Genomic DNA, 13,124 nt, shown 5'->3' with positions numbered 1-13,124 from the left:
CTAAAAAACGTAATGAAAATAAAACAGAATCTTTATCAATAAGTATTTTTTATTTCATTTTATAGCTTTACATTTTTTTGGTATTTTTTTACAAAACGTTTTTTACAGCAACAATCATCACCTAGTTACAAAATATTGTACAAAGCAAGACAAATGTTCCAAGAAAGTATATTTTTGTATTGTATTTTCGGTCTTATTATTTGAATACATAATAGTAACTTTTAAGGTGACACATTGACCGACCTAGTGACTACTGACCTACAGTAGAATCGAGCTCTTGTGTCCAATTACAGACTTTGTACTCAGTAATGAGACACAACCCCGTAAACTTCTGGGCCTTCTTTCATTTTTAATGCATCCAGAATTAAATCCCTAGACAGGAACTTTCAATCTCAAAGGTAGATTCGACACACATCAGACTGTACATTCTCGTTGCAAAACCCTTTACAACTACATTACACGTTTAGCTTGATGTGACGTCATACTACTACACGGTCAAGTGTACATTACACCCTTCCACACGGTCGTAATGCTTCGGGTGGAACCAGTACTTCTTGACTGCGAACTTGCTGATCTCATCGTTCAGGTACGCAGTGTGCCAGCATTGGGCCATGTCCACGTTATACGCAATGCGGGCTAGGGCTATGTCCATCAGGTCCCGTTCTAGATTACTCATGAAGGGGAAGTCGAATTTCTTGCAGATGCCGTTGTTGTTCAGCAGCATATCGATGGCGAGGTATCTGATTTGGAGACAAATGAATTGTTTTAACATGATTTTGATATTGAGCTACACGTGTCTATTAGTTATTGTCATTATGATTGGCCTCTAGAAACTATACGCTATGTAAAGAGCAAAATGTATTCTGAACCCACTGATAAAGTTTTTTCAACTGCTCCTCTACCTAAGGCTTTATTATAGGTAAGTTGCGTAATTACAAAAGTAAATGAAACAAGGAAATTACAAAGTAACATTGTATTGCATCCAAAAGTAATAAGACATTTTAACAAAATCGCACTCAGAAATTTTATAACACACTACAAACACGGCATTAAATTATAAGTTGGCATACGCGCAGTCGTCAAACCGATGGGAAGTGTGGGGCGTGAAGAACTGGAATTGGCAGGCGTCCAGTCTGCCGGAGGAACTGCAGTACTTGCAGTGCCAGTCGACCGACATCTTTTGTTTCTCGCACAGATCGTGTAGGGCGAGATTCACTAGGGTAGTCTCATCGTCGTTCATCTTTGGAAGCCCTAAGTTCCTCGCTATTCCAGCCCCACCGAGCTCCACAGTGTTCGCGATGTATCTGCAGGCAGAAGAGCGTTTTATTTTCTTCGCCAACGGCGTACTTCGACTTGTTTCAAGACTTCGGTCACGCGACCACAGAACACAACGCGGAACTTTGGTACGAGAATAGAAACACTTTGAAATAGCAATGGATTTAGACGGTTACCAACTTTATGTAAATATAAATTGCATAGATTGTTTACTAAAGAGGTTTGTTATCAATAGACAACTATTATGTTCTTAGAAAACTTTCAGTATAAAAGGACTGATTGCAGCTATCGAAATGATGCATCAATCTGTTTAGTTTTTCAGAGATATCAATAAAAGTGCTCATAAATGTTTTTTCATGAACTAATTACCCGGTAACTACGTGGCAGTATGCTAAAGACCTAATAATTAAAGCAGAGGTTCGTATCTAACGATATAATGAAATAAGATCTTCACCTGGCCGGAGAAATGACCTGCCCAGCGTCCGTTTCAACGAAACCCGTGACCCTTGGCACGTCTTTACACAGCAGCGCCCACGCAACCTTCGTGACGAGTCCGGCCAGCGCATGCGCCTCGCTTAGGTCCGCCGCACGGTTGCACACGCCATCTGATCGCGCTACAGCAGTTGGGGCACTGCGCACCGCTTCTGTCATCATCTCAGCGTTATGCTGGGGAGAGAAGGATGGGTAGGATCAACGTCATCATGACACGACGCAATGTGATTGGAGGGTCAGAATCAGGGTTAGAGCACAATTTTTGCTAAATGATGGTCGTAGACTTGCTACTGCTTATCAACTGAAGGCTGAAGACCAAATTAGTTTTGTACCTATCCCGAAGTTAAACATACGATATTCATGTAGGTACATTTTGTTGGTATTTATGTAATTAGCAATGATGTTATCTTGTTTAACGTGGATCGCTAAAATCAAATCCGAGACACGAGGCATTTCATAGTCCAACTATTGCTACGCCTCTAAGGATTCGAATGGGATTTCCCAAATAATCCAAACCAATTTGACGGATTTAGCGATTCAATTGTCTTTGTCTGGCTTCGTGGCAATAGGAAAAGGTTTACCTTTGCGAAGTCGAAGTACTCTACAGCTTTGGAGAACAGCGGTACTAAAGATTCGCCTTCCGTGCCGCCAACGCAAGGAACCCTGGTGTATCGAGGTTCGAGACATAGCGCGCGCGCAGCCAGGGTGCTTGCGCGCATCTCGGGCACTGCGAGCGATCCTAACACCTTTCGAGGGTCGTACCAGCCCGTCTCCTTTAGAGTCTGTGGATCAGGTTGAAATGGTGCTATTGAGAGCGTACTAATAACGAGCCGAGGGATTTGGTTAATTATTTAAATTGAACTTCACAAAAATGAAATGACGATGATGGGCGATACAAATACCTAAACTGTACAGCGATTACGGCTACAGAGGTAATCAGTTTGCTGTTCGGAGCGCCACTTTTTGCGCGCCCCATAACGAGCTAAGTTGACCGAATTACCGAGATGGAAAAACTAACACCAAATTACGTGGCCAAATTGGATCCATTACGCAACATCACTACTCTACTAACCCAATTTTAATGGCATCAAAGGTTTTAGGTAATGAATGAGCAAGAAAAATTCTTGTGAAGTATTTTGTTCTGCTTTCTTTCATAACATAGAAGTAGAATTTGAAGCTGTAACAAATTATTCAGCAGTTCTTATAAATAACAGATTTCAGTCAGAATTCATTCCCACGTTTATCTGTATGTCAAGCGAATTGATCCCTACAGTAGAACTAACAAAATATAGTCTCACTTTGAATAATCTTTAAAATTGGATGATTTTATCGAAATATGTCATAACCAATTGTATCATGGACCTAAAACACGAACGATTTAAGTTCCTACTCAGGGCTCCGACGAATTGTTGAGATAGCATAAAGGGCTCGCGTCCGAAATAAAGTAATTTTGTCGAGATTGCCAGTGCGTCCCCAGGGGAACATGTAAAATATTTATCACTCAGGCCGGGACTTGTTCTGAGTAGAACTGTCTCAATAAGGGATTGTAAATCGTCTGCCCGTAACAATAACAAACCCCCTTTTCCGTACGCGTGTTTTTGAAAGTTAAGTCACAGGTCCTGAAATTGATTACTTAACTCATTTCCCTCAGACTCAGAACGTGCAATAAAGTGGCAATAACAGCATTAATAATATTAACGTCAAAATTCGGCTCCTTGTTTACGAGGTCTTGTACAGATTTTAATGAATGTTTCTTTATAATATCTTTCTTTACTGATGTAGGTAATGGTGTTTAAAATGTTACTATTTTAGCCATTACCTAGATGTTCTAGATATGAAATGTTTTTTCAGTAATTAATTTTCTAAACCAAGGAAACAGATTCTAGGTTATTGTCCTAGATTTATAAATGACTTAAAGTGGAGCATTTAACATTTAATCACACGGCGTTTCATTGATTAACGGCTCTAACCTGAAATTATACTACCCTCACCGTAATTTAATTGAAGTAGTCACAGTCATAATTTATTATCCATTCAAGGAATTAATGACGCGCATAAAACCATAAGCGTTGTGTTTGATAGAAGTAATAATTAAGATCGTTAAGGATTTTATACATATTGTGTGCGATACTCCTGTAGTTAGTAAACAGTTTTCCTCTGGGATCATTATAATATGACATAGGCTCTAGACGAAAACAAACAGTTACTACTCGTACCTCAAAGTAAGGTAGGTAACCTGAAGATTTTGATTGTTTTGCAACTTGTAATAGCAGAGTAGTTTTGAATAGTTTGACAATTTATTTCCAGTAGCATGGCTAGGCCCAGTGTGTCAATTAAGTATAGGCTAAAGATTAATAAAAAATAAGGTTATTAACGCGCGGATCAAGGGTGAATTGACATATTGTGTAACCTAATGGTTATATCGTGATTTTCTGAGGTAATCCTCAGAAAATCACGATATACTACGCAAATTGGGACACCTGGCAAAGTAACTACTAAAGGATCAAGAATTGTGTATGAATTTATAGCGATAAGTTCACATCATAATGCGCCCTGTTGCGGCATACACGTCGCTAAATCTTAAAGTCACTGCACAAATTAATAGCCGCTTAGAAGTGTCCAGTATACCTCAGCGACCAAAGGCACCATGCAGTCAATAGGCGTGGCACACACGATCACGAAGGCCTTCGGGCACTCGGTGGCGATCGCGTCAGTGTACTTCTTCACTATGGGCGCCTGGTAGCAGAACCGCTTGTCGAACGGCATGTCCACGTTTATGTAGCCGCTCTCCAGGATCAGAACTATGTCACTGTTCTGGTAAGAAAGAGGTGGTTGTTCAGGTCAGTAATTCACAAGGTCCTGATGATGATTAACCTAATAATGAGCTGTGGTCTACATAGGATGCGCGTCATGATAAAATCATATTGACGAGTTTAGGCCCAGATCAGACGGTGAAACGCAACTGCAACGAAACTGCAACTTTCTGATGATTCTGATGAATGAAACTGAAACTGAAAGTTTCAAACTGGTCGCGTCATGTGTGGTCTCTCAACGGACGCTATGGCAGAAACTTAGATGCAACTCAAAAGTAACTAGCAGTTGCAGTTTCGTTGCAGTTGCGTTTCACCGTCTGTTCTGGGCCTTAGACAAACGTGTGGGCTTTAGACAAAATCTATAAAATGTCGCGATTAACGTTTATGAAGCCTACTACTGATCCAACAGCATTATACAATAACATGGTGTCGTAAGAAACGAAAGAATAGAACAGAATAACGTCTAGCGAACGGACAGACTCGATTCAAGCACAACAAAATAGAAAAAAAAAATGACTTTACGAAACGAAATACGCCTCCTATCTTATCTTGTGCATAGGATTTCTAGTCTAAAAATCCGCAGATTGCTACAGCGTAATACAGTTTATCCTTGTTACACAATACCACACACGCACTGACAACAGACTTGAATTTATTGTCTCTCACAAGACAGATTGGCGCCACCGTAGTCTGACCGGCATTGTTAGTTTACGCGAATTCTTGAGTAGATTGTGAGGGTTTTTATGGGTTTATTACACAAACCATGGCTCGTAAATGTCAACACGTGTATAATGTGCTCATATCGATATCCTACAACAAATAAGTTGGGAGAGTCGACATTACCTAGACAGAGCGTGAGGATCTGACAACAACAATGTAATCTAGTTGATAAAGGTTTACTTTTAACTTTTTGACATGCGAACCAATGCGTCAAGCACGCGTCAGCAAATCAAAAACCTAAATATCGGCTACTATAGGTCTAGCGGTTAAACTCAGTCAATGTTTGTGGTATAGGGGAGGCACGGGAAAGGTAACATTGATATATTATGACGTGACAGATCATTAAATCTGAAGTCTCGCTGACATTTCACGTTACAAAAACACCCTCCCGTGCCGGTCCCATACCTCAAGCGCTAGACTTATAATAACACATTAATCCCATTCCCAGCGATCGTTAAAACCCTGAAGTGCTCCAAGAAATTCAATAGGCTAATATTCGCAATGAGGTTAACAGTGCTCGCGGAAAGTTCTAGTTCTAATCATTGCTAATGTGGTATCAAAGGCAAGCCTTGCTCAAAGGCAGCTTTGGAGCAAGTTTCCGCCGAGTTTGACACTGTTGCAAGCGAGAGTTAGTTAGCTGAGACGCCGTAATGTCATCAAACCTGAGGCTGATAGCTTTATACCGGTTCAGTAAGTTTGCATCAATTGGCAAGCTGAATATTGAAAGTAGAACAAATCTATTTACTTTGAAGAAACGGATCTTGTCTTGATCAAGCTATGTAGATTCAATGATAATTATTATAAGAGTAGGCGCACACCGTTGATTTTTCGTCGGCCGACAGTTTAGTCGGGCAGTTGATCAGTATGGGCATGTATGGGAGTGCGCACACTACGCCGATTCGATTTGGCCGATTCTTCATACAAATCTTTCTTCTTCATACAAAATTTAAAATCGGGCACAACTATCGGCCAACTAAAAATCAAAACGGTGTGCGCCTACTCTAAGAGTCAACATTTTTTAACGGATTTTGAAAAAACTGCACTGATCTATAGTCTATCCAATATAGCTTGATTAGAATGACGGCTGTCAAACGAATGTGACTAGTGCTGTGTATGTTTCGTACGGCTCACATAGATGTATCGATAAGTTTTCGAAAAAATGATATAAAAAAATGCACCCAATTTTTCTTCATATCTTTATTCATAAAAATGACAATTATGATTTAAATTTAAAGACAGTAAAATTTAAAATTCATGTCAAGGGTGTACAACCTAAGTCGTAGTCATTATCATCAGTGTTCTTCAGTGGTTTTTTCCTCTCGCTAGAGGGCGGTGGGCATCTCTTCTAGAGCAACGGTGCTATGAATACCCAAAAAATTACTGGTGATTGATTTCCGATGTTTGATTATTTAAGAATGAAATGTTTTTTGGTTTTTAATAGTGAACATTTAGAAAAACGTAAACTTGACTTAAATATGTTAAAAAATTAGTTAGAAAAAAAAATTTGTTAAATATGTTAAAAAATTAGTTTAAATTTAATATGACATTTGTCGATATGTCCCAACACTAACATTTTTGTAACTCGAGATAACCTTGTAGAGACGTCGTTAATACTCTAGCTTGATTTTTATAATTTCGAATTACTACTTATTGGTGTAATTTAACGCTGCATTTACACGAAATTAACATTTTTATTGGAAGCACTGTCGTCGAAAATATTGTTTGTAGGTCAGACGTGAATTATTTCTTGTCCGCCAATATTTAGCTCTCATTGATCGCTACTACAAAGTTATGTCGTTACTTTTGATGGCAGCTGTCATTCTAATCAAGCTATATTGGATAGACTATAAGTAACTAGGAAATAAATAACTAGTTTTATAACTTAAACTATCTTATCAAAGTACCTAACCTTTCGGTTAAGGATCTATCATGTCAAACTGAAATTGGTCGTAAGAAAGATTAATAACAGTGATGGTGTATTCTCAACGGGGCTCCAGGATCTTGAGAAAGTGCCTAGGCAACTATTTCCAGCTACCCACTACATTAAGATTCTAGTGGCCGTCTCTAAAAGTGGATAGTGCTGGGTCGAATAGAAATCAGCTGATCACATAACAGGATGCCCTTACACGTTTCTATTGATTTGTTACCGCTCGCAAAAAAACTCGCTCGTTAACCTTCTACGTATTTCTTTAAGTCTATTCTATTATTTAAAGATGCTACGAAAAAACGACATGGAATATTAAAAAAATGTAAGATAACGACTCTAGAACGTAAAAACCGTATCAGCCAAAAACGCAATTTTCCACCACTAAACTATCTAGAAACGTACGCACCAAAACATTGGTGTTGACACCACAAAGTAAGGCTTGGGTTCCTTGTTCCTTTAGTTATTTAGACAAACCCGTCAATCGCTAATTTCATTGTAATGCAACGCGAGAGTTTCCAATCTTATAACTCCTTCAAGTGTGAAAAATTGGGTAGACCGTCGACATGATAGTTGTTCCATGGAAGTGTGTTTCATAACAAAGTGAGGCCACACCTGCAAGCATCTTTCTAGTTCGAAGCAAGCGCAGCTGAATGCCTGGACCAGGCAGTTGGTGTCGATGTGCTGCAGATCCTGCACCACCTTGCACAGGTCGCGACTGCACTCAGAGCCTCGGGTCTCCTTGGCTTCGTATAAGCGTAACCTGGAATGGTTGCAACCAAAAATGAACTTAAAAAGCAAGCAAATAAAGAAGAAACTAAACTGAAGATGATTGAGCTTTTGTCTAATGAAAAACTGCTAAAATGGAAAAATGAATAAATAACACTAAGTATATCTCTTATTTTCTCGTCCGTATTCACAAACATTACTATGTCTCACAGTGCGCGTAGACGCACAGGGTCACACACGAACATCACAGAGCACTATTCAACGCTGTGCGTTCGATTTGCTGCTTCACAAGCATCGTTTGTGAATACGAGCGTCTTTCTTTTAGCAAAAAGCCCACTCATAATTGGTTGAATTGAAATAAATATATTTTAATAGAAATTTTGCTTATTACGCAGAGCTTTAAGAAAAGAGAGCCTCAAATCAGATTGCCAGAGGTATTCTAATTTGAGCTTATGGACTTTTTATTGGATTCGTTCCGCCGCCTTTATTAGTGCCATTAATAACATTCACTTGGGAATCGACCTCTCCCGAGTCTTCCTTGAGTTTTTTTAAGTTAACCAGATTGGATTTTGGGTAGTTGTTTTCAGAAGTATATCTTAACTAAATAATAAGGGTCAGTGGATGAAAAATGAGACGTTTTGTCTTAGAAGAGAGGAGAAAATGGAGGCTTAGAATCCAGATGCAGCTCAGACGCTAGAAAAGCCTACAGTTACTCATCGTTTTAGCCAAAGCAGTGGACTATTGGACGTTATCCTTCCAAGGAACTAGCCAAGGAACACCAATGAGTACGATCTCCGCTTTTTCTCATGGAATCAATGCATCTTTACAAAGTTTTCAATCAAGGGGAGCTATACTTAACGACTGAACAAGTGAATACAAGCCAGGAGTGTCTTGAGATATTGAATCAAAGATCCAACTATTATTTAGGCGGGTGCAATGTATATTCATTTTTCTGTCCATAAAATAGTGAAGCGAGGCCAGTAGCGGCCGTAAAGGTTCGCTTTTATTGCGTTCGCCCGAATGATCCATATAACGACATGTCTGAGGAGCTCTTAAATTTTGATGTGTGTGCCTTCCGAATGCAAGATTACACAGTAATTGATTATGTACTTAAAACATTAAACTACACTCGCGAGCAAAAATATAGAATCACCCTATTTGTTTCGAGCGATCATAAGAACGAAATGACTAATAGAAGATAAATAAAAATGGTACCATTTTAAAGGCAATATTATAAACTTTAAATTGATACCATAGATACTTAAATAGTCATTCAGTTCTTAAGATCACACGGAACAAAAGACAAGGGGGTGATTCCATACTTTTGCTCGTAAGTATAGTAACTGGTTACTTAGGGGGCTGACAATAGTGACTGAGTTTCTTGCGCTGCTTCTTCTCAGAACTGGCCCATTTACTTATTGTCCTGAAGCAGTGTTAGGGTGAATATTGGGATGTGTAAAAGTGCTTTTTTAAAGCCTATTTGCAGAAATAAATGAGTTTTACGAAAATAAATCAAGCAATACTCTTTTTAACAGAATCTACGAGCCGTTATTACGGTTTATACCGTAACGAAGTGACGTGAACTGTAAACTAAGTGTATTTTGGTGCGAACGCATGAAAAATACCGTGATTAAGTTGTTTTTATGAAGCTTTTTCATTGTGCGATAAAGTTTATGTATTCGCTTATTACAAACTTTAGAGTCTAATTTCCGTCTAGGCGAACGGAATAAGTTCGTATTGTTTTGCGCCGATACTTTTGCTACATTTTTGATTTCATAATCTTTTAATATCTCAAATGAGATATTGTCGTCATCTGCAAAAGTTAGAGTTAGTCTAAGTAAACGATGTTTGATTAAACTATTTTCAATTACAGCCTAACGTATTTTATATCAATATCAATCAGGTTATTGATATTGATATAAAATACGTTAGGCTGTAATATTTACTTTACAAGTCTTATTGTATGTTCATCTATTTATTATCTATCAAGTCAGCCATAAAAACTTTTGCCGGAGAGTCCCGCGGGACTCGGAATCATAGCCCGTGTTACGCGACACACTAAACGCCTCCACGGCTGCGTGAAATGCCAACACGCAAATATCATAGGAAACGACCTTTAGCGGGGCTTTACGCATTTTAGCGCTACTAAAATAGACAAAATGACTTGTAACATTTTGTGGATTTTAGCTGAGTGGATACCGATTTGGTAAAATATTTGATTTTAGTTGATCTTGGCACAAATAGATTTCCTATTACATAATCAGTCCCCGCGACTTCATTACCTACGTATGAAAATCGTTTGCAAATTACTTATTCTGTGCCAAAGTCCTCCAATTTGTCAGTTTATTCACTTTCATCAAACTATTCGTTAAGTTTTCTAAAATTATCCAATTTTCTGTGCAATTTTCCTTATTTTTCTTTCCGCAAGAATCCCAAAAAGCAGGAAAAAGATAAAAAAATGAAACTGGTAAAGTTGTTCTCAACTTACGAGAAGAAACCATGGATTCATTTATAGAAGAAGAAAGGGAAGATTTGTAAATAATTTGCATAAAATATTCAAGTCACTATTTTCGAAAAAACAAACTCATTACTCTGCCCAGAAACCTCAGAGCAGTGTGTCAACATGTGTCGACGTTAGAGAGACGAAAGGTCCCCGTGGGGCGTCGGATTGGCGATTTCATGAGCCGTATCGCAGTTCGGTTCGCTGACCGACGTCGCCCTACGTAAACTACGTCACGAAACCCCGGGGACGGGAATATTTGCCAATTTCAGAGCAGAATTTCTACAAATCTATAAGGGAAAATCGAAGTTGGATTGGTTTTCTGGTATGGTGTTTGTTTGCAGTTACGTAAACTTGGAAGGTGAATGTTACGTTAATCTTTTATTAATTAGGTTGCAATGATTGCTTCAATATCCCGTAAAGATAGACGTGGATTTCATATGTCGTAAAACCAAACAGTTTTGTGCATATCGTACAAAGTTACACGAAAATACCCTTTGTAACTTTGAGACAAGAAAATAAGGATTGTGACATTTGGAATTTCCAGCGTCATCTACTGAAATTGATTTAGATTCTATTTATCTGGCCATGAAATATGGCAGTAGTTTTGTTAAAGCCCACGCGATGACAAGACAAAAAGAGATCAGGAAGGTTTTCACAATACAGAATTTTGAGATTGATCAATAAATTGGCTTACTTCTTGATACAAGGGCACTGCTTGAGCAGGAGTGCGACGTACTGGCCGATGGAGGTGTCGGCGCCAAGCACCGATACCTGCACGCCAGGGCGAGGCGCCGGCATCGGAGGCACCTTCTTCTTGGGTGGTGGCAGCGCCTTCGGTTCTGGCACTTGCTCCTCTTTGCACACCTTCGACTTGCATTGCACGCGGCGAAAGGGCGCTGTAGGTGTAGGAGGAGGTGATGATTCAGTGGCGGCGTAGCATGTGTTGGCACCCGGGCGATCAAGTCATAAGTCCTAAGGAGGCACCCCCTGGTACCCCCCACGATTTTAGGGTTACCTACCGATTTGAAGATTGAAAGACAATCGCACGCACTCAGTATCATGACATAGACCGCAGACTTGCCATGCAGATGCGCCAGTGAGTACTAATCTGCGCGACTTGTGTCACCCCCTGATGCTTGGCACCCAGGGTGGACCCCATCATTGCGCGATAAAAATGGATAGGTAACTAAATCACAAAGAGAGTTTTTTTTTATGTGACAGGAGTCAATCGAACAGAACAGATGAACAGCTTACTCCCAAAATTGGTGCCGCCTTCAATGACCCTCAGTTTGATCTTATGCAGTATCCCCTCCTTCTTCTTTTTCCTCCTTTCACAGGGCTGTGGACAGTCTGGGTCTACGTCTGGTGGAATATCCACAATGCCTCTTCTGCACTCATCGCCGGACTTCTTCGCATACCATCGGACGAACAAAGCTTGGCTCAAATTATTCAAAGTCTTCGATGAACCGACGAAACCGGACCAGATGTATTTTGACTTCAAAAGCATACTTGAGGGTTGCATCTCTTTTTGTATTTATTCTTGTGTATTTTTATTTCATTTATTGTTATTTATTAAAATTTGGTGAATCTTGTTGCTGTTGTGATTAAAAATTTTGACATTTTTGATTGTTTTCTTTTTGTGTCTTTCAGAAGTAAAAATTTATTATGTGCCAGGATCAAGATTTTTAGGACAGCAGTAATATACTTTTTGTCCAAAACAAGGGCTGTGGGTCTAGACAAAGTGCAAATTATAATCGCAAACCAGTCGAAAAGTGGTCGCAAAGCCCCTTTTTTGTATGGAGTTTTGACGGATTCGATTTTCGATTCGATCAAAAAGTGCGTTTTGTCTAAGGGGGCAGTAGACGGCAATAACACAATAAAGCACAAAGATAGCTTCATACTGGATACGTCGATATCTCGAAGACACACTGGTTTTCAAGGTCTCAAATAAATATTTTGTATTGTAACCAACTGTTCCATAAAAAAGCTAAAGTAGACCCTTAAATAAAAAAATGGTCTATCCAATTGAGTATGAGATAGATTCTTCAGCAAAGGCGGTAATAAAGCTGCAGCTATTTTTTGTGCGAAGTCTAGTCAATCAACTATCCACGTAAGTAAATGAAATAAAAAGTCGTAAAAAGCCTACTTCCGCCCCAATAAGCCTCCTCGCGATGGCATGCAGCTGTTAATTAAGTTAGCCGTCCGAACAAAGCCTGCATATTTATAGCAGGCCTAGTGCTGCCTGCAACGCAGATTTCAATAGGGACGAATCTTTGAGTTAAATGCTTTATTGGGACAAAAGTATAACACAATTCCAAGTAGTTAAGAGCTGTACAGCTGTACGCTGTTTTGAGGGAAATATTACCCTTCCACATTAACCTTCACACATTTATAATCATTTATCTATTGTCGAGCAGAACAAAGATCAAGCTAGGGCTATAGAGCCATAAGTTAGTAGTACTCTAGTGGCTAATGACTGTATTACAAAAAACCTTGTAAAACAGTATAATCAAATTCAGTCTTGTGATTAGTCTAGCTAGATGAGAATTCAACTAATCTAAATCTTCAATCTTTGTTTGAGGGTCCTATCAGAATGAGATACTTCCGCTTAGGATTCCGTTACAAAAATACATTTTCTTTATTGACGCGATAATCGGACTTGGCGACC

At 39.2% G+C, this 13,124-nt stretch overlaps 2 protein-coding genes across 3 annotated transcripts in view; both read right to left on the bottom strand.

Annotated features, from left to right (window-relative positions):
- Nucleotides 1-13,124, bottom strand: part of LOC135078700 (mucin-12) — a 72,013-nt gene that overhangs the window by 38,238 nt on the left and 20,651 nt on the right. The gene's annotated exons all lie outside the window — the stretch shown is intronic.
- On the bottom strand, nucleotides 32-12,091 carry LOC135078939 (malate dehydrogenase, mitochondrial-like). Of its 2 annotated transcripts, none has more exons than XM_063973540.1 (7): nucleotides 11,711-12,091; nucleotides 11,151-11,352; nucleotides 7,840-7,987; nucleotides 4,396-4,581; nucleotides 2,349-2,549; nucleotides 1,730-1,941; nucleotides 32-740 (listed from the first exon to the last, which is right to left on the bottom strand). In XM_063973540.1, exons 1-7 carry the CDS (start codon nucleotides 11,976-11,978, stop codon nucleotides 488-490), a joined length of 1,470 nt encoding a protein of 489 aa, XP_063829610.1. In that variant the 5' UTR covers nucleotides 11,979-12,091; the 3' UTR covers nucleotides 32-487. The 2 variants fall into 2 exon arrangements, with proteins under 2 accessions (XP_063829610.1, XP_063829611.1); XM_063973541.1 differs by lacking the exon at nucleotides 32-740 and adding an exon at nucleotides 975-1,304.

Source organism: Ostrinia nubilalis, chromosome 15 (assembly GCF_963855985.1).
Source record: "Ostrinia nubilalis chromosome 15, ilOstNubi1.1, whole genome shotgun sequence".
Taxonomy (NCBI): Eukaryota; Metazoa; Arthropoda; class Insecta; order Lepidoptera; family Crambidae; genus Ostrinia; species Ostrinia nubilalis.
This window is presented reverse-complemented; position numbering and strand designations above follow the sequence as displayed.

Excerpts from the sequence above, each read along its gene's own strand:
- LOC135078939 (XM_063973540.1), bottom strand. The coding sequence starts at position 11,978 with ATGCAACCCTCAAGTATGCTTTTGAAGTCAAAATACATCTGGTCCGGT. Across the intron at positions 7,988-11,150 it reads CAGTGCCCTTGTATCAAGAA|GTTACGCTTATACGAAGCCA; the intron begins GTAAGCCAATTT and ends CAACCATTCCAG. Across the intron at positions 1,942-2,348 it reads AGTACTTCGACTTCGCAAAG|CATAACGCTGAGATGATGAC; the intron begins GTAAACCTTTTC and ends TTCTCTCCCCAG.